The following is a 22,156-nucleotide window of genomic DNA, read 5'->3' as shown; positions in this document are numbered from 1 at the left end:
GTCTCCAGCTGCGGTTAACGGGCTAAGCTAGCTATTAGTCCACATACCGGAGGCGAAGGCCGGTGAGGAGTGACGTACTCCCAGCTGGACGCCTGCCCCGACCCTAATGACCATTTACTGACAAGCCGAGAACGTAGCCTCCCAGCTGGGGCACCACCCACCTGGGGGCCCAGGCACACGTAATAATTGTGACGTGCAAAGGTCTGGGCACCTGACTGAGTCATGACACAGCTTGCAGACACTGTGGTTGACTCCTGTGTTGAGGTCGCAGGTGAGATTCCCTCTGACGACTCACTCACTTACAGTCTCACGGGTTTTCTGCAGGTTTAACTGTAAGTCTTCCTGGTCTCGCAGATCTGGTCTTGACTTCCTCAGCCCCCCCCCCCTTTAACTGTCATTTCTTAGTGACATTTCAGGCGGTGAGAATTTCAAGCTGGAAGCACTTTGATATCTTTTTATAGCCTCCTCTGCTTTGTAGCATCAATTAGCTTCATTTCACGTCCCAACTGGAGGAGCTCACGGTTGTCGAGCGTTAACATGAGGTTTGAAGAGTCAGAGAATTCATCAGCTCTGGAAATGTCATCAGATGACAATTCCTCACAGTTCCTGACCAGCCTCACAAGTCAGTGCAGGCCGAGCGAGTTCATGAAGCTCCGAGTGTTTTATAAGTAGAAGGTGCCCAAAGTTTGGAGCGTGCCACATTTACTGTTCAATTCCTTTAAAAAGCAACACTGCTGTTTCGGATCTCTGAATAAACTCAGATAATAAACTCATAAACTGTCACAGTGCTGGTTTTTAGTTTTCTCCCCCACGTTAACGTTTGTTTCTCTACACTGTCGGACCATTCTTCATTTCCCTCCACCACGCTGGTCACCTCCCATCACCATCTCTTCAGTCCGTTCCTCCATTCATCATTAAAACTATGAATTATAACAGATCTCACCTGCCCTTCTTAATGGTCTCTCTGCCCAGCAGAGGTCCGAGAACAGGATCCAGCGTCTCCTCCAGGTTCTCGATCAGAACCACGTCACCTGCTGCCAGAGCTCTTTCTACGGCGTCCAGGTACCTTTCAGGGAGAAACAGCAGGATTTCCTCTCGCCACAATCTTGTCATAAAAGAGACCGTGTGCTCATTTCACGGCGAAGCTTCTTACCCTCTCTGCCCGATGCGGATGACGCGCAGGTCCTCGCCGTATTTGTTTTTGATCCACTTGATGCCCTGCAGCTGGGGGTCCACCATGAGGGGCCAGCGTTGGCAGGAAGTGATAATGGTTGCGTTCTCGGTGGACATCCTGTCGGCGGGCAGCCCCTCGTTTTGCCACGCCGCGATGTCGGCGTCGTCGGTCAGCATGGTCAAAGGGTCCAGGTCAGGGGTCACCGGGATGGGAACCTTACAGGTGATAATGGTGGAGTTTGAATGATGTGTTACCTTGGAGTCCAGCCTCCAGGTCTCACCCCTCTGTAAGCTGTGCTGTGCTGTGCTGTGCTGGACCAGGCCACTCACCGTCAGCTGACTGAGATAAGGCCTCCAGGTGTTGTCCATCAGCTGGATCCTGAAGCGCTTGGTGAAGTATCCTAAGTAGGAGATGAAGGCGGTGATGAGGAGGACGTCGCCACACAGAGTCCTCTCCTGTCTCTTGAAGTTTTCCACGGCCTCCGCCCAGCGAACATTCTCCGACGCCAGACCCCCCACCTGAAACACAAGGACGGATTCATTTCTCACTTCACCACTCCACTTTCCCCCGCGGGGGTTTCCTGTAAAAATCAAATCTATATTAATCCACGTCTGCCGTCACCGAGGCTCACACTCCTGAACATCAGGAAATCTCCAGAACAACAAGACGTTGTTCCCTTCAAGTCCTTTTTTTATTAGGTTTCTATATAGTTTATCACCTCGACTCTTTACCGCAGCAATGATCCGATTTCCCTTCAGGGATCAATAAAGTTCACCTTAATATCTTATCTCCTCTAAACTCGAAAGGCTCCGCACTTGAACACAGACTGTAACTTTCCAGCGTGGAAACACAGTACACTGATATTTGCGACTAACAGACGAGTTCAACCCGTCGTTGCTCTGCTCTGGAAGCTTCCTCTGAATAATTTACATCATCATACAAACTGTGTCAACACTTCTTTCTTTTTTTTGTTGCTGTCAGCAGAGGATTTACACCCCGGGATTTATGTATATATGTGAGTGTATGTGTGAAAACATATGAATTTTACCCCCCCCCCCCCCTGCTGGGTCTAAGCATCAGGAAATTTAGGTCAGCTCAGTTGGAAACCCAGATATGATGATTGGAAAATGCTTCATCAGCGCCCGGGCCTCGGGTCGACGGAGCGCAGCCAGCGAGCACCTCATCCTCACAACGCCGTTAGAACGAGAACAAGAACGGTCGGAGTGACCAGCGGGCATCCGAACACAAATCCCAGTGGACCGCAGCATCAGTCAGAAGCTCCTTCAAAAGCGTCTTTCTTTTCCTGAAGGATCCAACGGGCGGTTTGTCGAAAACTATCCCAAGATTCACTGCGTGCCGACAGAGAGCCTGAGAGTTACACTGTGAAATCTAAGTGTTGTGTTTCAGCTCAGTTCAACAGCAACTGTTTAAACCATATGTATGTAATGTGTCCGGATTTGTTCAGAGCTCTAATAAAGAAAAGAAGAAAGACACACAACAAACAAAACTAAAAACAGTTTGTGTGTGTGTGTGTGTGTGTGTGTGTGTGTGTGTGTGTGTGTGTGTGTGTGTATCTGCAGAGGTTTGTACACAAGGAGCATGTGGCAGAGGTGGGAAAGAAAGTGTGTGTGTGTCATTATTGGAGCTGATGCTCTGTGTGACCCTGCTGTTGCCCTCCTCACCAGTCGGTTGGCGAGGGAGATGGTGAGCGCGGTTGATTCTGCTTCCTGTTGGCACTTGAGCTTGTCCGCTGTGGCTTTCTCAAACTTGGCTGTCAGCTTGGCGAGGTTCTCATTAAGGTGCTGATGAGCCGCGAACACACACACACACACACACACACACACACACACACACACACACACACACACACACACACACACACAGAAACAGAAAACAAAGTGGCACTCATTAAAATATGTATACTATAAACAATAAATAATAAATAATACAGCATGATCATAAAGAATCCTCAAAGACAGAAAACAAAGATGACTAAAGAAAGTTGGGGGTGTGTGAAAAGTTGCGTAAAATCCCTCCGTTATGGATTTATTTGGCATATGGAAGCAATTAGCACAAGGACAAACAGGATTAATCGGTGGAGAGGCGCACAGGTTCAGTAGATTAGTTTGAGGATTGCTAATCCCCCCCTGGCTCCGAACCCTATCTCCACTCAACCGATCTGACTGAGGGCTAAAAAAATGACAGCGAGGAGTCACGCCGGATCTTATTAACAGTCGTCACTCTGCAGGGTTTGATGTAAGCCGCGGACGCCGCGGCGGAGTCCCGGGCGCCGCGCTCTGCTGGGGCTCTCCGCTGCTCTGATGTGCTGAATGTCAAACGCCACGGAGAAACAATTATTTACAGCTGCTTTTACCAATAGGGTTTTTAGGTTGATGGATTTGGTTTTAGATTAATGAACAGTAAAAGCCTTTAATAGCACTTACAGCAGCTTTGTATTGATGAAATGCTGGTGGTTTATCACTACTGGCAGAGCTCATGTGTCAACTGTCACTCAAGCCTCGATAAAATAATTCATATCCTGGATTTTGGCTGCGGCTCACGGCCTCGGGTTGACGTTGTTGTTTTTATTTTGTTTAATTTCTGTAGCGTCGACTTCTTTTTATGCTGCATTTTCTTCAGGGTTCGATAGAGTTGTTGATTCATACTTAGGTGCTGAGATAACTGGCTTTCACGAGTCATTTTTCAGCCCACACTCCGTTTTATGAAGAAGTCATCCCACCAGCTAAAGTGCTAAGAAACTCTTTAGTGTTTGTGTCCCTGTGTTTTTCTGTGAAATGTCTGGAAGGCAAGAAGAGTAAGTCTTGACTTTAATAAAACGGTGATATAATTTCAAAGAATATATCGTCTGGATTTTCAGATATTGAAATGATGTTTTGAAATAGACGCTCGACATGCGGCAAATAAACTTTTTCATTTCCTGCGTCTTCGGTCCAACGCGGCGGCTTACGTTGATCTTGCTCTTGATGGCGGCGAGCTTCTCCTGCGCCGCAGCCAGCTCCGCGTTGGCCTTGCTCAGAGCCCGACGCTTGGGCTCCACCTCGCAGTACACCTCGTAGAACTTGACGATGTTCAGAACCCAGGAGCACAGGCCGGCCGCGGCGTAGGACTTGGAGGCCACCAGGTCTGGCAGGAACTCCGGATCCTGGAGTGAAAAGTGTCAAACGTATCACAAACTCCACCACAGAGAGGCTGAAAATATTCCTACACTGCCCTGCAGATGTAGTAACTACATATTCACACATACAAAATTTAGTTAAGACCAAGAATCTGTCTTTCTGACATTTGCTTAACCATTAAAAAATATTTTATGCAACAGCTCTCTGCTGCAGAGGGACAGTCAACTAGACAGCTCGCTAATCCAAGAGAGTTACATTAAGCTAACGCTGGTGAGACAGTTAGGTATTCTTGGAAATGTACCTACTGTTTCCTATCTTTTTTCTGGGGGGGGGTTAAAAATATGTTAAGAGATACTTTATTTCTCTTTTATTTAAAAAAGATCAATTCATACATTAGAGATCATTCACATTAGCTAGATTAGCATACATTAAGCTAGCTATTTACAAATAGTGCTGTACAAAGGTGAATACAAAACCCCCCATTTGTGACTAAAATATGCTGCACATACTGTACATGCTCTAGATCCTAGATATTCCACATCAAAATAGCAGCTTTTATCTTTTTTACTTGGATGCAGTTAGCCAAACAAACACAAATTTCAAAAATGAATGATTTCATTTAAAAGACATAATCACCAAGGTTCTACCTGACTTAGACGCTTTTACCACTTTATTACCAATAAAACCTGAAAGTAGGGGACAAAAAGTCTCGTTGACTCCATTAAAAGCCTATAATAGCTAATTAAAAATCATACATTCAAATGTAACAGAGTACAGATTTATTTATTAGACCAGCTGATGAGTTGTAGAAATGTTAAAGAAAGTTTGTGTCTAACAACTACAACATTTCCACTGCACATTCCCTTCAAGCTAGCATAACTATCTCACTGAAGAGGAGCTAACGTGGCTAATACAGGACAATGTTAGAGGATAAAATGTGCTGCAACAGTGACACAACATTAGCTAATATTAGCCATTAGCCATATTAGCCATGAGTTGCTGCTCATACCACCAAGAGAAACTGCAGCGTAAGACGACCTGAGTGCTTATTGAAAGTGTTGTGTTCTTCCTTCTTGGTTTATCATTCAGACTGTTCACAGGCGGTATCTGTGTTTTCAGGTCACATGACGTCAGTGACTGTGGAACAAAAAGGCATTAAATTAAACTGTTCCACAGCTCGGTTTGACCGGCCTCAAAACTTTAAACTTAAACCCCAAAAAGTCAGAGAGACATTACAAGTTAGAAATGTTGTGGTGTTTTTCTCCATAAACATGATGTGACATTGATTTTTGACCACGGCTATTAAATATTAAAGGTCAGACGTTGTTAGATGAACCGTCTCTGGAGGCTGGTGCACACGGTGAATCTATCTGCCGCCCTGACGAACCTCGTATCTGCTCCACTGAACTTCATCATCGGGGCGGCTGTTAAATCTGTAACGCTTAATTAACTGGTTGATTTTCTCCAGCTGTCATTTGGACACTTGGCAGCCGTAATGCGTCTCTGTCGTTGTAATCACGCCCCTGCTGAATTCATGAATTCTCAGCTGAACCCGCCGAGCGCCAGGCGCTGCGTGCCGTTAGCGTCGGCTTTAATGAGCAACTCACCTGCAGGTAAGGCTGAATAGCTCTGAGACAAGCCTCTGGGATGTTCTCCTTGTTGAAGTTTATCAGAGAGTCCAGGAACGCGTCCACCTTGGCCATCATCACCTTTGCCGCCTTCCAGCTGCGGTCCTTCGGGACTTTGCCTCCGGGCGCCATCAGGACCATGACCGCTGCTGTGACGTTGGTCACCGCCGCCACCGGAGACCCGAACGACTTCAACTCTGTCAAGTTGTTCTGAGGTGGAGAAGATAGAGGGAAAAATGAAAGAGCTGTGATTTAATTGAGTTTGAACGACTGCAGTCTGCTGGGGGAAAAAAGAGAGAGGGAACGGATTAGAATAAAGGAAGAAGAACCTGTGCTGACTTTGAGACGACAACAGAGAATACTAATTAGGGCATCTTTAGAGAGCTCTGAGCGGTGATTGAACTGTCTGTTCTGCTTGTTTGAGTAGAGAGCACCTTTTAAACACAGAGGGTGTTTTTGAAAATCCCCTAGGCTGCTCGTAAACCTACATGGGATGCGAAGATGCAGTAAAACGCCCGCGGAACATAGAAGACATTATTTTAGCAAAGACACGGCTAAATCCTGTGATTCAATAATCTTTTATACGGTTCAAGGTCTGTGTGGACATAACTTATTCCACTGAAGCTGGGAAAACAAATCAAACAAAGAAAAAAACAACACAAGCCCTCTTTAAAAAAAAAAAAAAAACTAAGAGACAAAAGTATGATTGAGCAAATCAATAAGACACAGCGAGCGATGAGAGAGGAACTGACCTTATTAAGAGTGTTGAGGGCATCCTGAGCAGCCAGGAGAGCCGGTTCAGCCTTGGCCAAGTCCTCCTCACAGTCTCTCTGCTTGCCGCTGACCACCACAGCGATGGCCGCCACCTTTTGCTCCTCCTCATCAGCCACCGCTTTCTCCTTGGACACCTTCTCGGTTTCCACCCCGACGACCTGCAGGCAGCGGGGGAGAGTTATCGCTGGGTTAATGGTGGGGAGGTGAGTAAGTGGCTTATAGCTTTCACAGCGTGGACACGCTAAACACACAGAATTACTGCCTCCGCCACTCAGACTGGTTCCAGGTCACTTCCCTCTTCATCCACAATCATATCAAATATGAACCATTTGTGTGAAATTTTGTCATAATTGCTGTGATAAGTCACACTGACCTTGACCTTTGACCTTTTTACATTTGTGCAAAATCTGAAGAAAATTCCCTCAAGGCGTTACGGAGATATTGCGTTCAGAGGGCCAAAACTGCATTTTGTGAGGTCACCCTGACCTTTGACCTTTGGCCTTTGATCACCAAAACTTAATCAGTTTGCCCTTGAGTCCTTGTGAATGTTTGTGCCAAATCTGAAGAAGTATCGTCATGGTGTTACGGAGATATCGTGTCCAGGAGAACGGGCTCTGGCTGTCGCCGGCGCGGAGGAATGAAAATAACCTTCCAAGCGGGTCATCCAGAGTTCAGAGACAAAGAGACTTAATATGAATCAACAGGCAAATTCTAATTCTTACAAACCCCTCAGCAGCAGCAAGAAAAGTTCAACATGCAAAAAAAAAAAAATACCCAGAAAACCCTGGTGCAGCGTGCTAATGTTTCCCCTCCGACCTATCAGAGACGGATCCATAAGAGAAGATAAGAGGAGCTGAAACAGATCAGAGGCTTGATCCCATCTCTCTATCAACTTCTGACGCTGTAACTGAGCGGCTTCTCCGCCCGACACCCGGACAGTGTGTGTGTGTGTGTGTGTGTGTGTGTGTGTGTGTGTGTGTGTGTGTGTGTGTGTGTGTGTGTGTGTGGATTATCCAGAGTGATGTGGACACTGTTTCTGGAGCGACAGGCTGGAGCTGAATTTTTTAAATGTCATATTTCATTTCTTTGAGCCCCAGAAGTGAAGCTCCCTTCACCTCCGTTGATATTGGGGTCACAGCAGAAAAATCTCAGAGGCAGACGAAACAGAACCTGAGCTAATAAAACTCAAAACTGTGGATAACAGAAGAGGTGTTGTGAGTGAGAAAACACTTCAACGGTGATATTTTATGTTTTTTGCAGTGTTAGAAAGGAGCGTGTTCTTGCCTGAATTAGCTTGTCGGCGTCCTCGTTCTTCTGCTTCAGCTCCACCTCCTGAGCAGCCAGCTTGGCCTTGAGGTCGTCCACCTGAGAGAAAGAGACATGGAGGCCGGGGGGTGGGGGGTGAGAAGCTGATACTGCAGCCAAGTCTGCAGATCTGGATCAATGAACTGTGGGTCATGTTCACCAGACCACAATGAAAGATAATTCAGTCTTTTATGGCAAATGAATCCGTTTTTAAAGAAAATCTACAGCACATTAAAGTGTAGAAAAATCTACCTTTAATTCAAACTTAAAGGTCCCATGTGAAGTTTTCATGTAAACAAACAGCAGTGGTGCTATTTAAGTACTCTACTTGTATATTACTGTTAGAAACTTTATGTTACTTAATACTCCAATGATGATTTGCATTGTTTACATCTCAGTCCTCTGTGTCTTTGCAGGAAATTTACCACCATCAACTGCTGGTTAATGGAATAACTTTTGGAATTAAATTGCTCCGATTCATTCAATCCTTGATGTAAATGTCCCATCCGCTGTTTCATGTTTTTGTGGCTTGCGTGCAGCGTGTTCTGTATTTGTAATACCAGCCTCTGCAGCCAGGGAGAATATTTCTCCTGTGTCGGTCGAGCTCAAACATCCCACAGGGCACCTTTAAAGATGTCGTTCAGTATTTCTGAAGAAAGCTTATTTGTGTTTTTTCCAAGAGTTACACGAGAAGATTGACACCACTCTCATGTCTGTGCGCTAAGTACAGAGCTGGAACCCGGGATCCAGTTAGCCTAGCTTAGCATAAAGACTGGGGCTCCCAACAGTTCCAAGGTTTGTCTTGAAGACTTTGAAAACACCCGTGTTAATCTTTAGAGGTGTTGGTGGGTCTATCTCTGAATGTTGGACAGAGCAACGCTAGCTCCCCTCTTACTTTTAATGCTAAGCTAGGCTAACCACTTTCCGGCACCGCAGGCACGATGTTGATATGAATGTTTTTGTGTCAAATTCACACAGGAAAACGCACAGAAGACGAAGCTTCTCCAGTTTTCGTCAGGAAAAAAGGAAGAACAGAACACATGCGTTAATGTGAGGGTGCAGTCAATAGAGCGGAGGGGCGGCTGCTGACAATAACCTATTTTTGTCTCATTAAATGATTTAAGTAGCAATCAATGTGTATATCATGGGCACTAATGAATCTATCGCTATCATCTAATTGAATCTCTTGGGCGGTTTTGAAGGCCTGATCATTTGTTTGTGTTGTTTGCATCATTGTTGGATCTTATTGGTAATACAATCTCTGATCGAGTTCGACGGCAATTTAATTGAAACTTAAACATCTTCAGAGCAATAAAGAGGATCCTGAGCCACGGGAGAGCCGAGGAAATGAGCTTCACAAAAGGGTCGAAACCGTTCGTGCTCAGCAGGACTGTGTCACGGACCACACATGTGACCTTTTAATCCGTCATTAGAAGAAAATCTTATTGTGAACCGTGAAGATAAAGGTGTAGAAAAAGATAAATGACATGCATGTGTGTGTGTGGGGAAAAAAAGCTTTGGGAGCAAAAGCTGCAAACAGCGCACACACACACACACACACACACACACACACACACACACTCACACACACAAACACTAACACACAGACCAAGGACGGTCATAAAGAGAAATTAAAGCCGTTACAAACTCCTCATAACTCCCGGACAAATAGGGCTCTGCATTACCGTCCGACTCCATCAAAATGTTGCACTGGGGAAATAAAAGCAGACTGTTTTTCATGCTTGTCTTTCAGCTAATTAACAAACAGGAAATCAGGCCGGGGGGAAGACAGTCCTTTCGGGCGGTGACGATTCCGCACAAAAGATGCGGTCGAACATTAGACGAGCACCGAGTGAGCCATCAACATGATGAATAGGCAGCGGGGAAGACAGGGGGGGGGGCAAACTAATTGGTGGGAGACACGGGTGATATTCAATACATCTGGGCAGCTCATGTGTTTATCTGCTGCAGACCGAAGACGAAGCAGGAGAACACGTCTCTGTGCCGCTGACGCTCTTCATGAAGCAGCCCACTCACTCTCTGCTGCTGTAAATGTAAATGAGAACAACTGCTTCTTTAGGCAACATGAGATCTGATACAGAGGCAGCAACAACTCCCATTCATCCACATGAGGGAGAGAGAGGGAGGGAGGGAGGGAGGGAGGGAGGGAGAGAGAGAGAGAGGGAGAGAGAAGAAGGGAGGGAAAGAGAAGGGGGAGAGGGAGAGAGAGCAGAGAGAGAGGAGAGAGAGAGATAGAGAGAGGAGGAGGGAGAGAGAGAGAGAGGGAGGGAGAGAGAGAAGAAGAAGAGAGAGAAGAGGAGGGAGGAGAGAGAGAGAGAGGAGAGAGAGAGAGAGAGAGAGAGAGAGAGAGAGAGGGAGAGAGAAAGAGAGAGGGAGGAGAGAGAGAGAGAGGGAGAGAGAGAAGAGAGAGAGGAGAGAGAGGTGAGGAGAGAGAGAGAGAGAGAGCGCACCGGAGAGAGAGAGAGGGAGAGAAGAGAGAGAGAGAGAGAGAGAGAGAGATGGCTTACAGATCAATTCAACACAGTTTGGGATTTCAGTGTTTGGCTTCATCGCCGTGGTGACTAAGTATAGCTTCATTCATGCAACAAAGAGACATCTGGCTGTGTGTGTGTGTGTGTGTGTGTGTGTGTGTGTGTGTGTGTGTGTGTGTGTGTGTGTGTGTGTGTGTGTGTGTGTGTGGGTGGGGTGGAGGGGGGATGGGGGGGTGAAGTCTCATGTTTCCACTTACTATCCTTTTAAGGCAAAAACGCCATTTTTATTTTTCTGATGCTAAAGTCGAACAAATACATTTAACAGCCACTAACCACTAACTAGTACTAGTATTACCACTACTTCTACTTTTTCTATGACTACTATTACTACAACTGCCTACTACTATTATTACTAGTAGTATCATAACTTGCGTAGCGGTAGTTAGCGTAACTAACTATTGTAAGTTTCAGTAACTCTTACCATTTGTACCACTACTTGTATCACTAGTACTTCTACTATAACTACTACGTTTACTTTTCCTACCACCACTATTACTACTTGTGTACTGGTTGTAACTATTACTACAACTGCCACTACTGGTGGTTGTAAGTATTAGTAACTATTACCAATTGTGCTATCACTAGTATTAGAAGTACTGCTACTCCTACTATTACTATTACTTCAAGTACCACTGCTGGTGGTGGTTGTAACTATTACTACTTCTATACCAGTACCAGTCTTACTAGTACTAGTGCTACTACTTCTACTACTTGTGCTACTATTACTATTATTGTCACTACTATTATTACTACTCTTACTCTTAGTAATCCTACTACTACTACAGCTGCTACTGCAATCAGAATTTCTACTAGTACTAGTAATAATAGTCCTACTAAAATTACTAATTAATAGTATTGATAGTACTAGTACTGATAGTGATACTAGTACTAGTACTTGTATATTGTCAAAAAGTGTGTGTTTACTTCAATAAGTGTTTATGAGAAGATGAGTGGGCAGTGTGCTGAATCCACACACACACACACACACACACACACACACACACACAGATCACACCTCAAGACTAAGGTAGGACTCTACCTCCACAAAAGTGAAGAGGAAAAAAACACTAATGTGTCCTCTGGGGAGCAGATGACTCATTCACTCATACAGCATCTCCTACAGTCCACACACACACACACACACACACACACACACACACACACAGATATAAGGATCCTCCTGGTCCTTGTTTATCATGACCACAGCAGCCCCTGGTGAGCTCAGGATCCTCTTGCACAGAATGTTAAATAACAGAACTTATAGTGGCGGCCATCAGTGTGGATGCACTATAAACAACAGGGTGCATTAATGGTGGCTTGCCGCTGCTGTAAAGTGTGTGCTCTCTAATTAGAGGGCTCCTCAATTACCATACAGCACCTATATGTGTGTGTGTGTATAAGTAGTCTCATTCCTACAGGAAACGTGTGATGGGAAACTCACACAGGACTCAGGGTGTTGAAACACACTGACGTCACCTGTGTGTAAGGGCTGTTTATGCATGTGTGGCTGTGTGCGGGTGGCTGTGTGTGGGCATGTTTATGCAGAGCGGTGGATATGCACTGGATATGCTCGGTATGTGAGAGTGAGTACATTCACTCGCACCGTGTCGTAGACCGTTTATAATTAGGGCCGCTTCACGTACAGACCCTGTGTTGCATTATTCATGGAGCTCTCCTGGGCTAAAGCTGCAGAGACAGTAAACATCTTGGCAAATGGATCCAGGTGTAGATATTAAACATGGAAACATGAAATGATGCAGATAAACATTTCACACAACAAAATTTAAAAAAGGACAAAAAGGAAAACAGGTGTTTCTCTGCTCAATGTATAGCTCAGTGTTTTGCATAGAAGAGGAGGAGAAACTGTTTCACCATCCAGAACTGATGGAAATCCTTGTCTGATTGACTGAAGCTCAAATCCTTTCAAATCAAATTGAATTTCTAGTTAACAAATCTAATATTTCACAAAACCATATACACTATATACATTAATGTTGTTTCACTAAATCCCCTCATTATGCAACACACTAAAATGAATTTTCCCTACTTAACAAGAAATGCCAGAAGCGCCTACGACAGGAAACTCTGGACTTATGTCTGAATATAATTTATTCTGACCTCTTGCCCCGTTCCTTATTTTTATTTATTATTTTAACGCCTCAAGTTGTGTTATGTTATTCCAACACGTCAAGCCTGTGTGCTTGTTTTTGTGGTTAGGAAAGGAGCGTTTGTCGTCCATGTGTTATAAATAAAGTGTAGTGTAAGATGCAGATTCTTTTCCTAAGTCCTTATGATTCCTCCTTCACATCTTTCCTCGCCCTCATGACGTTTTCATCGAGGTCGAGGAGCCGTAAAGTGGAAGAAGACCGCAGCCTCGGTCACTACTTGCAGGGCTAAAGATCAACGGCTGTAGCTGGCGAGCTAACTGCTAAGCTACCTGCAGTCAGACACATGAGCTTCCCGGAGCTCCTCTCTAATGTCCTGTTTTCCCTCCCCTGCGTTGTGTTCACCATGTTTTCAATAATAAGTCATTGGAGAGGGAAAAACAAGCTCGTTAATGTTCAGTTTATTCAAAAGATGAATTTGTCTCATCACTGTCTGCGGAGCGCTGCTCGATAGAGGAGGTTTAATAAAAGTAAACGCAGCTAATAAGCTACGACGTCTTCCTCCAGTTTGGACTCTCCATCCCCTCAAAGGTCGGGACTGTCAGAGCCGCTCGCTGCTGGTCAACGCTGCAAATTCACATCTCAGTGTTCAACTCTACACCACAGCAATCACACAAATCACTCTCCCCTCCTCACACACCTCCTCTCCTCCTCACCTCCTCACCTCCTCTCCTCCTCACCTCCTCTCCTCCTCTCCTCCTCTCCTCCTCTCCTCGCACAGGAGCAAGTGAGTTTTCAATTCTGGCGTGTTCAGGCTTTAATGCAGCGACTAGTATATGCAAATACTACTACTGCTACAATTACTGGTGATACTCTGACTATATAATGGATGGAGAATAAATAACCATAACGAGAACAGCATGAAAGAATAAAAATAACAGAAATAAAGAAAACAGACAAATATAATGATGGAGACAGAAGAGACGAGACAAGAGAGATTAGAGGGAAAGTTAAAACAGTAACACAGTCTGGTGCTAACATGACAGGTGTATTATGTTAACAAGAAGAAAACAGCTATTAGTCAGTCAGGACTGAGAGTTTGTAGAAAAAGAGTAAGAAGATCGTTCAAAGGCCGACGTGTCAGAATAAAAAATAAAAACAAAAAACAACCACCTTCCGGTCAGAAGAGAGTTAAACTTCCTGTAAAGCTTCACATGTAATTAGTAGATTTTTGAAACGACTCTTCAGAGAAAGCGACGACGTGGTGTAAAGACGCCGAGATCGGTTTGATGTGAGAAGTTTGTTGTTCTGAAGTCGAGCTACAGCCTGAACGTCACAGCAGGAGAACAGTCCAGGGGTGGACGTTACAGACGGTCTCATTACTGAGGAAAGACACATACAGAAACACTTCATGTGCTGCAGTAAATCATTTACATTTTGGATTCTAGAAGATGTTTATCACTGAAAAGCTCCAGTCACCTGCTGATGAAGATCATGAGATACGACACAAAGCTCCAGAACTGCTACTAAATGGACCTTGTGGACGTCATTATGTCAACTGCTGTTTAAACCGGATTTCTGGATGTAAATATCGAGTCATTGGCCTTAAAATTAGAAAATTAATTAGTTGCATTAAGAACAAAGGAATTAAATAAAACTTGTTTTTACCCTTTTAATTGTATCTTCTTCTGATTTGTGTGAAATAAATAATAAAATGAAAAACAAAGAAAATAGTGGAAGATTTAACATGACACATGAAAACATGTGTCTGAGGTGTGACCGGCGGCTGGACGGTACCTGAGCCGAGGTGCTGTTGAGCTTCTGCAGGCCGTTCTCCAGCCGCTCCATCTTGGTGGTGAGGTCTTTGCTCTTCTGACCCAGCAGACTGCGGTACAGCTTGATCTGCTCCAGGAAGGACTTGGGCGTGGTGTAGTTGTAGCGCCGCTCGTCGGCCAGGAACTCCCTGGACGTCTGATTGACGCTCGTGTGCACGTAGGCCATGAATTTACTGACCGACTCCTTCACTTGAGGCTGTGGGAATTATAAAGTCACAGAACTGGTTACTTTGCATTAAAAGCAGATGACTCTGCAGATTCACATGGAAAGCAATATTTCCTGAGGCTCAGGCTCTGAATTCAATTTTGGGGTCTTCCGGTCTTGCTCTTGAAATTAATATCACATTCACTGCATCACGGTGCCTGACATCTGAAATTACATTTTCAGAGCGTGAACATCATTATTGTAGGTGCTTCGTCCCTGTGTGTATATTAAAGCATGAGCCGCTCTCACCTCAATATTCTCCACCTCCTGGAGGAACCTGAAGCTGACCGACTCCAGCGCCTCCTGCGGCCACTCGTGGAACCAGTCGATCGCCGTGCAGTTCACCACCGCGGGGAACTTCCTGCTGCGCACCCGCAGCTTACTGCCCACCGGAGAGAAGCACAGAGCCACCTGTAACACACACACGCACACGCACACACACACACACACACACACACACACACACACACACACACACACACACACACACACACACCAAGGTCAGACAGAACTGAGTGAGTTTGATCAGAGTCATTTTCTCTTCTCTGGGAGTAAAACAGTCAGACTGAGGGAACGAGGGGGATTCCTGCACTCATTCACACTTCTTCATGGTCAAGAGGAGGGGGGACGACGACTGTGAATTAATTATTTGCAGCTACATCATTAGGCAAATAAAGCCTCCGGTAAGCATGTGAATTAAAGGCGCGTTGAGCTGTGGGCTACGTCAGACTGATTCTCGCTGCTGGAGACGAACAGCTGGCTTGTTGAGAAGCTCAGCCAGATGCTCGGCACCATTAGACTGAAGAAACAAACATGCAGAGGGCACACCCAAAGACACCGCTGACGATGATCGAGTGTGGAGGGAGAAAGATTTTACATTTCCTGTTACATTTGTTTCACACTTTACTTTTCATCCAGAGGAACTCGACTTTTCATTTCAGGTTCAACGTGTGCAACGTTTCACTTCTCTCGTCCAAATCAGCGCTTCCTTCCTCCTTTTAGGCTTGTTGATAAAATAGGGCGACGTGAACGCTGAGTGGTTAGGCAGCTGATGTAGACACAGACGCTCTGAGCAGCGAATCCCCTTTGCTGCATGTCATTCCCATTCTCTCTCTCCAGGTACTTCCTGTCTCTCTAAACGTTCCTGTCACATAAAGGCATCAGCTGCTCAGTAACTGAACTCAGTCCACGTGTGGCCCTTCGTCACAGGTTGCAGATGAACCTACGTGAGTCCTGAGGTCACAGCGAGCTTTATTTAGGAATCTCTCCTTAAGTTTTATTATCAGCAGAATAATTAATGGTGTTTTCTTTTTTTCGTTGACCTTTGACCTCAAATGACTTCATCCTCGTGGACGTTTGTGCAGAAAAGTAAAAGAATGAAAAAGAAGTGTTAATGAGATATCTCCATCAGGGCCCCCCACATCAGGAACCGCTGGTCCAAAAGACATGAATATTCTGCTCCAAGCTGCGATGGTAATAAAGTAATTAAGGTAATAATGCTGCTAATTTTTGGCACCGTTTTTGCAAACTGGTGCAGAGTCACACGCAGCGACACGTCCTCAATGAAAACATTTTCTCTGCGGAACAAAACTGGGAGGAATCGTCTCCTCAGCAGCCGCAGCCCCCGGGACTGCTTCCTCATTTATTCATTCTCCAGCCCAGGGAGCTGGAGCTGCGAGCCGGGCGGCGGTGGAGGATGTGGGTGGTGGTGGTGGTTGTTGTGGGGGGGGGCGGGTGCACACTGTAATAATGACAGGATAAGCAACCCCCCTGGATCTCCCTCTCTCCCCAGGGGGGGGGAACAAAGCGTCCACACGTTGGTGAAATTATCTGCGGCTAAACGGCGGCTTCTCTGCTCCTGCTGGTGATTTATAGCGACGTCCGCCGCTTCCCGACGCGTTCAAGTTCATCTGGAAATGTCAGGAAAGAAAATTGTCTGGGGAGAGGCTTCATCATAGAGCCAGATGTTTATCCAAGTCTGAGGGGTTGTTTTATTTTTCAAATGCTAAATGAGGGTGTGAAGCAGCATGGCACCACTGTATTAAGAGAGGATGGAGATCAAATACAGACACAGTTGTATGAGAGAGATTAAAGACCCCCCCCCCCCTCCCCCCTCCCCGAGGAGAGACACAGAGAAAAACTTTTCTGGATGATTAGTGGTGAAATTCACAGTAACAACAAGCACCCGGCGCTGTACTGCACTTGTCGGACTGGTTCACCTTCAGCTGTCTGCGGACGCGGTCGATGAAGAACTTCCAGCAGTTTTCCCTCGTATCCATCAGTCCCGAGCCGCGGACCTCTGGCCTCACGCTGCCGATGATGTTCTCCACCTCGTCGTCGGGGAACAGGTCGGGGATCTCTCCTGGAGTGAATAAAACGATCCACATTACCGCTGGGAAAAAGAAAACCAGCGAGACTGAAGAAATCAGTCCCATTATTTTCTGCTTGAGAAACAAATGCGTGTGAACCGTCTGATCTCGTCAGAGTCTGAACTGACAGACTCTTGCATCACGTCTAGGTGTGTTAACGGAGCTGGTGGCAGCAGGAGTTCATACAGAGAACTCATGCTAATGCGGGGATCTGCTGTAAGTCAGGAGCAGAGCTGTGTGTGTGGAAGTTTACTTTCTACTGTAGCTGGGAATTGTCAGTATCTAAGTTCAGATCTTTGCGCTTGCCCCTCTGCTGAACCTCATGCCGGGGGAGGGGCACCTGACTGCTCTCAGTTGTCCATCACACAAGCAGAAATGCCCCCCAGGAGCTCGCCGCCCTGCCACTGTCACCTTCAGGAGAAGTTGCTCAGAAGAGTTCATGTTAAAGAAATGTGCCGATGCAAGTGATGAGAATGAAATGATGATGAAACTGAATCTGAGCAGTCACTGGCAGAAGCAGCAGGGGGGGGGGCTGACCCTTCAAAAGTCTGTGCACACCATTGTATGATGTATTGTATTATAGTTCCACATTCATTTTATAATGTCAGTATCAATTATATGAAAGAAAAACCTCAACATGTCCTTTCACATTTTCTGGGTCCACACTGCAAAATTATATTAATTCTAACTTCTAATAAAACAGAGTTCATAGTAAATAAACATTAATAATTCACCTGTTTATTTTATTGGGGATAAATAAAGTATCTATTTATCTTTGTCTTCAGTCAATTTAAAGGTTTAATGAATGAAAAGGACTTTGCTTCATCACTGTGGTCACATGACGGCCGGCTGCAGCCGAGCGAGGACGACTCGCCGTGTTTCCGTTTGAATACAGTTGGAACTCGGCGCTTGGAGCTGCTTTATTAAAACCACAGGGAGGAGGATAAAGGACAGAAACAGGTCCATGAACCCGCTGCCTTCAGGAGGCCGAGTCTTTACCGTCACGCCTCCTCAGCTCTGGAAATCCCCGCCTGAAGATCTCTACAATCAGTCACATCTTTAAAATCTCTTCCCAAAACTTATCTTTCTAATTTGGCAGCAGACTTATTTTTTTATTGCTCCTGTTTTTGTTTTATTGTTTTGATCTTATATCTGGGGTATTCTACTCAGGTTTATTTAGTCTTATTTTATTCTAAATACCTCGTTTTACTGCCTCATTTCAAGTTTCTAATGTTGTGATCCTATTGAAAATCATTTAAATCACTATTTAAAGAACAAAGGTTCCGTATAAATAACAGTAATATTATTATTATTTCCCAGTGTTTTTTCTCTTGCTGTGAAGCTCAAACACTTTTCTCAAGGACGGTTGTGTTGTTCACTTTTTCTCTGCAGCAGAAGTCGACAAACTAGCGAAGCTGTTCAGCTGTGGCTCGTTCTGTCAGGTGAGAATGAGCCAAGAAGAAGAAGAAGAAGAAGAAGCACGGTGTGTTAGCTCCTTGTTTCTGTGATTAAAACCACCAGAGTACTTTATCTATAACATGATATAACACAGTGAAACAGTAGCATGTAGTGTAATAATGAGTGAGGAGGACTGTCAGCTACACAGCATGATCTGTCTAAACTAAGCTCCTGACTGAGTTAGTAAAACCCCTGAACCGAGCAACTTCAACTAGTTTTAACACCTGTCGACATTGATCATCTCTCCCGGTGCTGCAGCTACAAACGACTGCTCTGCTAACACTGGCATCCAGCGAGTAACGCTTAATGTTGCTCCCTTTAAACGTGGAGTATAAATGTGCGTGTGAATCTGAGGCTCGCTCGCCATTCCTCACAGCGACGAGCTGCAGCCGATGAGTGATGCTGCAGAAATGGCACCACAGTGATTTGTTGCATGGGGCGAAGCAAAAGCATTTCTCTCCTCACAAAACATGACACGCAGTAATTAGCGGAGCCTGCTGTTACCCGATGCCAACAGATCGTTGACCAGAACGAGGAACTTCTCATCCGCCACTTGGGCATCAGTCATTAGGAGCACGGTGCCAATATTCTTCACGCCGGCTTTGATGTACAGGGACGCCAGGTCACTCTGGGTGACAGGGAGAGAGAGGGAGAAGTGGGAGAGTGACACACATAATGAGATTGGGTTGTGAGAGGCCTTGTTATTTTGCAGGGATACATGCCGGAGACCTGAGTGACTGTGAGGATGCTGCGGATTAGCAGAGCTGTGTTTACCTACTGTGGGATTATGTCTGTATCTCCATGTTTAAATTTAGACCTCACCTGGTGCCAGAGCTGCATGTAATAAACTTTTAAAGAGCTAAGATGAGACTAAGTGACTCGTTGAGGTGGATGTTTTTTGAAACCTTGAGGTCCGTGATGCCGTAGCCTTTTCTCAAGGTAATCTGGAAAACCTCCAGGTTGGAGATGAAGGCAGCCAGTCGGGTCAGACTCTGCTTGCCGCTGCCGCCCACTCCGACCAGCAGAGCGTTGCCCCGTGGAGACTCCAGGATTCGGTTTACGCGGCAGCTACATGTGGGGGTGCAGACAGTCAGAGGGAGGGGGGGGTGAGGGAGGAATGAGTGGAAAGGGTGAGATAAAAGATAAAAGGCAGAAGGAGGCGAGATGGATGAAGACAATCTGAGTCATAAACAAACAAACACAGGTAGTTTGTGTGTCTCTCTGCTTCCACCACCAGCCTCATTAAGATGCAGCACAATGAAATGGATTAAACATTAGACTCAGTCGTACTGTGCTCCTGAGAATCTTCATTAAAACCAGATGAATCCTGCTCTCGTCTCTTCACTTTAAACAGATAAACTGATTTTAGTTTTATCTCTGTGGCTTCGTTTGAAGCTGCTGCCAGAAGAAATAAACAATGACATTTATTAGACGTCTTACCCGGTAAATGACAAGAACCTACGTGCTGCTTGTCAGACCGTTCTTCTCCACGATTACACTTCACAAAACAGATAAAAGGACTGACCTTTTCAACAACAAGTTGGATTTGTGGGTAATAACACAGAAAAACAATAAAACATTTTCAGCTGTTTTCAAGTTGATCTTTAGGAAATCAGACACCTGAACATTATCTGCCTTCACCTGTCGCCTTCCTTTGCTCAGGAAACCGCTTCCTTCCGGTTCAACGCTGCAAGTTTTCTTTGATTTTATTAAAGCTGCCGCATTTTAGCTGCTGTTCACATCACTGAGGGAATAAAGCTGGATTTATTCTGTGTTTTTATCATTATCACCGAATCCTATGAAAAGCTTCCGACCCTCCAGCGCCGAGACCATCGCTTCCAACTGAAGAGCTTTCAGTTTGGTCACAAGGATTCTTTCATTTTCAGTCATTTCCTGAAACAGCTGGACACGGTAGTTTTTAGCAAACATCACTTACGCAGGAGCAGATGGCGTGTATGTTGGGGACCGTTGTCGGTGGTGGTTTCAAGTATGTTTGGTGCTGGTGTGTGTGTGTGTGTGTGTTGATGGTGATGAGGAAACATGTCAGAATAAGATCTATCAGGCTTGGTTTGGGTCTGTATCAACCATCAACCTCTGGGGCTGAAACATGAAGCTGCAGTTCCTCTAATGGCCACTAGAGTCTGGCTCCAACAGTGAGTCAGTCCCCATAGACTCCCATGTTAAACCTTTACAGCAGAAATCAACATGTTTACAGCCTGGTACAGAAACTGTTTTGGTCTCTAGAGCTAATTTCCTCCTTCATGACACCTGTTTATATAACTCACCTGTTTACATTTTATTAAGGACTACAGTTATGGAGGATTGGGGGTGTGGCCTCTTTCAGAAGATGTAAATATCAAACAGATAATTTGTCTTGTTGTGCGGTTGATTGACATTAATAACAGAACAGGAGGAAGTCTGTGCTGCTGCTTTTTGAGGAGGGTGAAATTCTAGTATTATTTTATTTATGTGATAGCACTAATCAGCAGGTGTCATTGTCTATGCTCGCCATACCTGGCTCGTTAGCTTAGCTAGTTGACAAGCGAATTATCCGCAGATGAATTAGCCTTCGAGCAAGACACCCAGGCGTGTGCTTGCCACAGTTATTAAACCTCCTCCGCACTTGCCCATTTGTTTGGATTAACTGGGAGTTAGGGGCGGAGTCAGGCACCGCCAAGATAGCGACGGCGAAGCAGCTTGAAAACCGCTCTTCAGAAGCCTGTGGGTGTCGTCGCGGCCGCAGTTAGAGAAACACAGAATATGACCAGACTTTCTAACAGAACAGGACGTCGGTCGGTTCAACAACAAGAGGAGCACCACATTTCTCTGCTCCGTCACTGTGTGCGGCTGTCGTGATGTTGAACAGATTTTCCCGTCTCTGCCTCTGACAGTCTGTAAAATGGAACTGTTAATCCTAAAATACCAGTGAAGCCCGTTGATTTCCTTGACAGAGAATAAGCGAACCGTCAAACACACTCTTTCTGTGCTCTCTCTCTCTCCACACACACACACAGTCCCCGGGGTCCCAAAACTTCCACTCACATGTGAGCCATGGCGTCCTCGAACAGCACCAGGTTTAGGGTGGCGTTGACCTCATTGTAGCTGTCCAGCACCTCCAGCAGGATTCTGTTGAGGCTGCTCCAGGACTCTGCAGCCATGTACCTGGCCTCCCCAAGCCCACGGGCGAAGTGGCAGTACAGGTTCATCTCCCTGGTCTGCTCCAGAGTCTCCTCCATGTCCTCAGGGAGGGACACACACACACACACACACACACACACACATCAGCATAACATTAGTGTTAAGCTTAAACAGTCTGGACAGGGACACAGCTGAATATCACAGCTGCGCAGAGGGTGACCTAGTTCATTTTCACCCTGGCAACTGTTGGGCCCACGAATATTTCACTGGAGAGATTTCGTGTGTGTCTCCGAGGGATGTCTGCTCCCTCTGCAAACCTCCGCTGGTGTAAAGCCGCAGTAGGTGTGATGAATGACTTTTTGGTACAAATATATATATATATATATATATATATATATCATGTGCCGGCGCAGTCTTCATTTTCATAGTAGCACTTGAAAGCACTTTCTCACTGAGCGGCGGTCTCTGAAGACGTT

At 45.5% G+C, this 22,156-nt stretch overlaps 1 protein-coding gene across 1 annotated transcript in view; it reads right to left on the bottom strand.

The window, feature by feature from the left end:
- dnah9 (dynein axonemal heavy chain 9) overlaps positions 1-22,156 on the bottom strand; it is a 148,784-nt gene that overhangs the window by 60,843 nt on the left and 65,785 nt on the right. The window contains exons 49-62 of the mRNA XM_022742269.1: positions 21,585-21,781; positions 19,448-19,610; positions 19,047-19,170; positions 16,935-17,077; positions 14,965-15,126; positions 14,473-14,706; positions 7,998-8,078; positions 6,692-6,871; positions 5,919-6,149; positions 4,143-4,337; positions 2,857-2,976; positions 1,504-1,692; positions 1,154-1,389; positions 944-1,066 (exon numbers count right to left, since the gene is read on the bottom strand). Coding sequence (XP_022597990.1) covers positions 944-1,066; positions 1,154-1,389; positions 1,504-1,692; positions 2,857-2,976; positions 4,143-4,337; positions 5,919-6,149; positions 6,692-6,871; positions 7,998-8,078; positions 14,473-14,706; positions 14,965-15,126; positions 16,935-17,077; positions 19,047-19,170; positions 19,448-19,610; positions 21,585-21,781 — 2,378 coding nt within the window. The remainder of the gene's footprint in view (positions 1-943; positions 1,067-1,153; positions 1,390-1,503; positions 1,693-2,856; positions 2,977-4,142; positions 4,338-5,918; positions 6,150-6,691; positions 6,872-7,997; positions 8,079-14,472; positions 14,707-14,964; positions 15,127-16,934; positions 17,078-19,046; positions 19,171-19,447; positions 19,611-21,584; positions 21,782-22,156) is intronic.

This window comes from Seriola dumerili, unplaced genomic scaffold, assembly GCF_002260705.1.
Source record: "Seriola dumerili isolate Sdu_G_001 unplaced genomic scaffold, Sdu_1.0 BDQW01000068.1, whole genome shotgun sequence".
In the NCBI taxonomy this organism is placed as follows: domain Eukaryota; kingdom Metazoa; phylum Chordata; class Actinopteri; order Carangiformes; family Carangidae; genus Seriola; species Seriola dumerili.
This window is presented reverse-complemented; position numbering and strand designations above follow the sequence as displayed.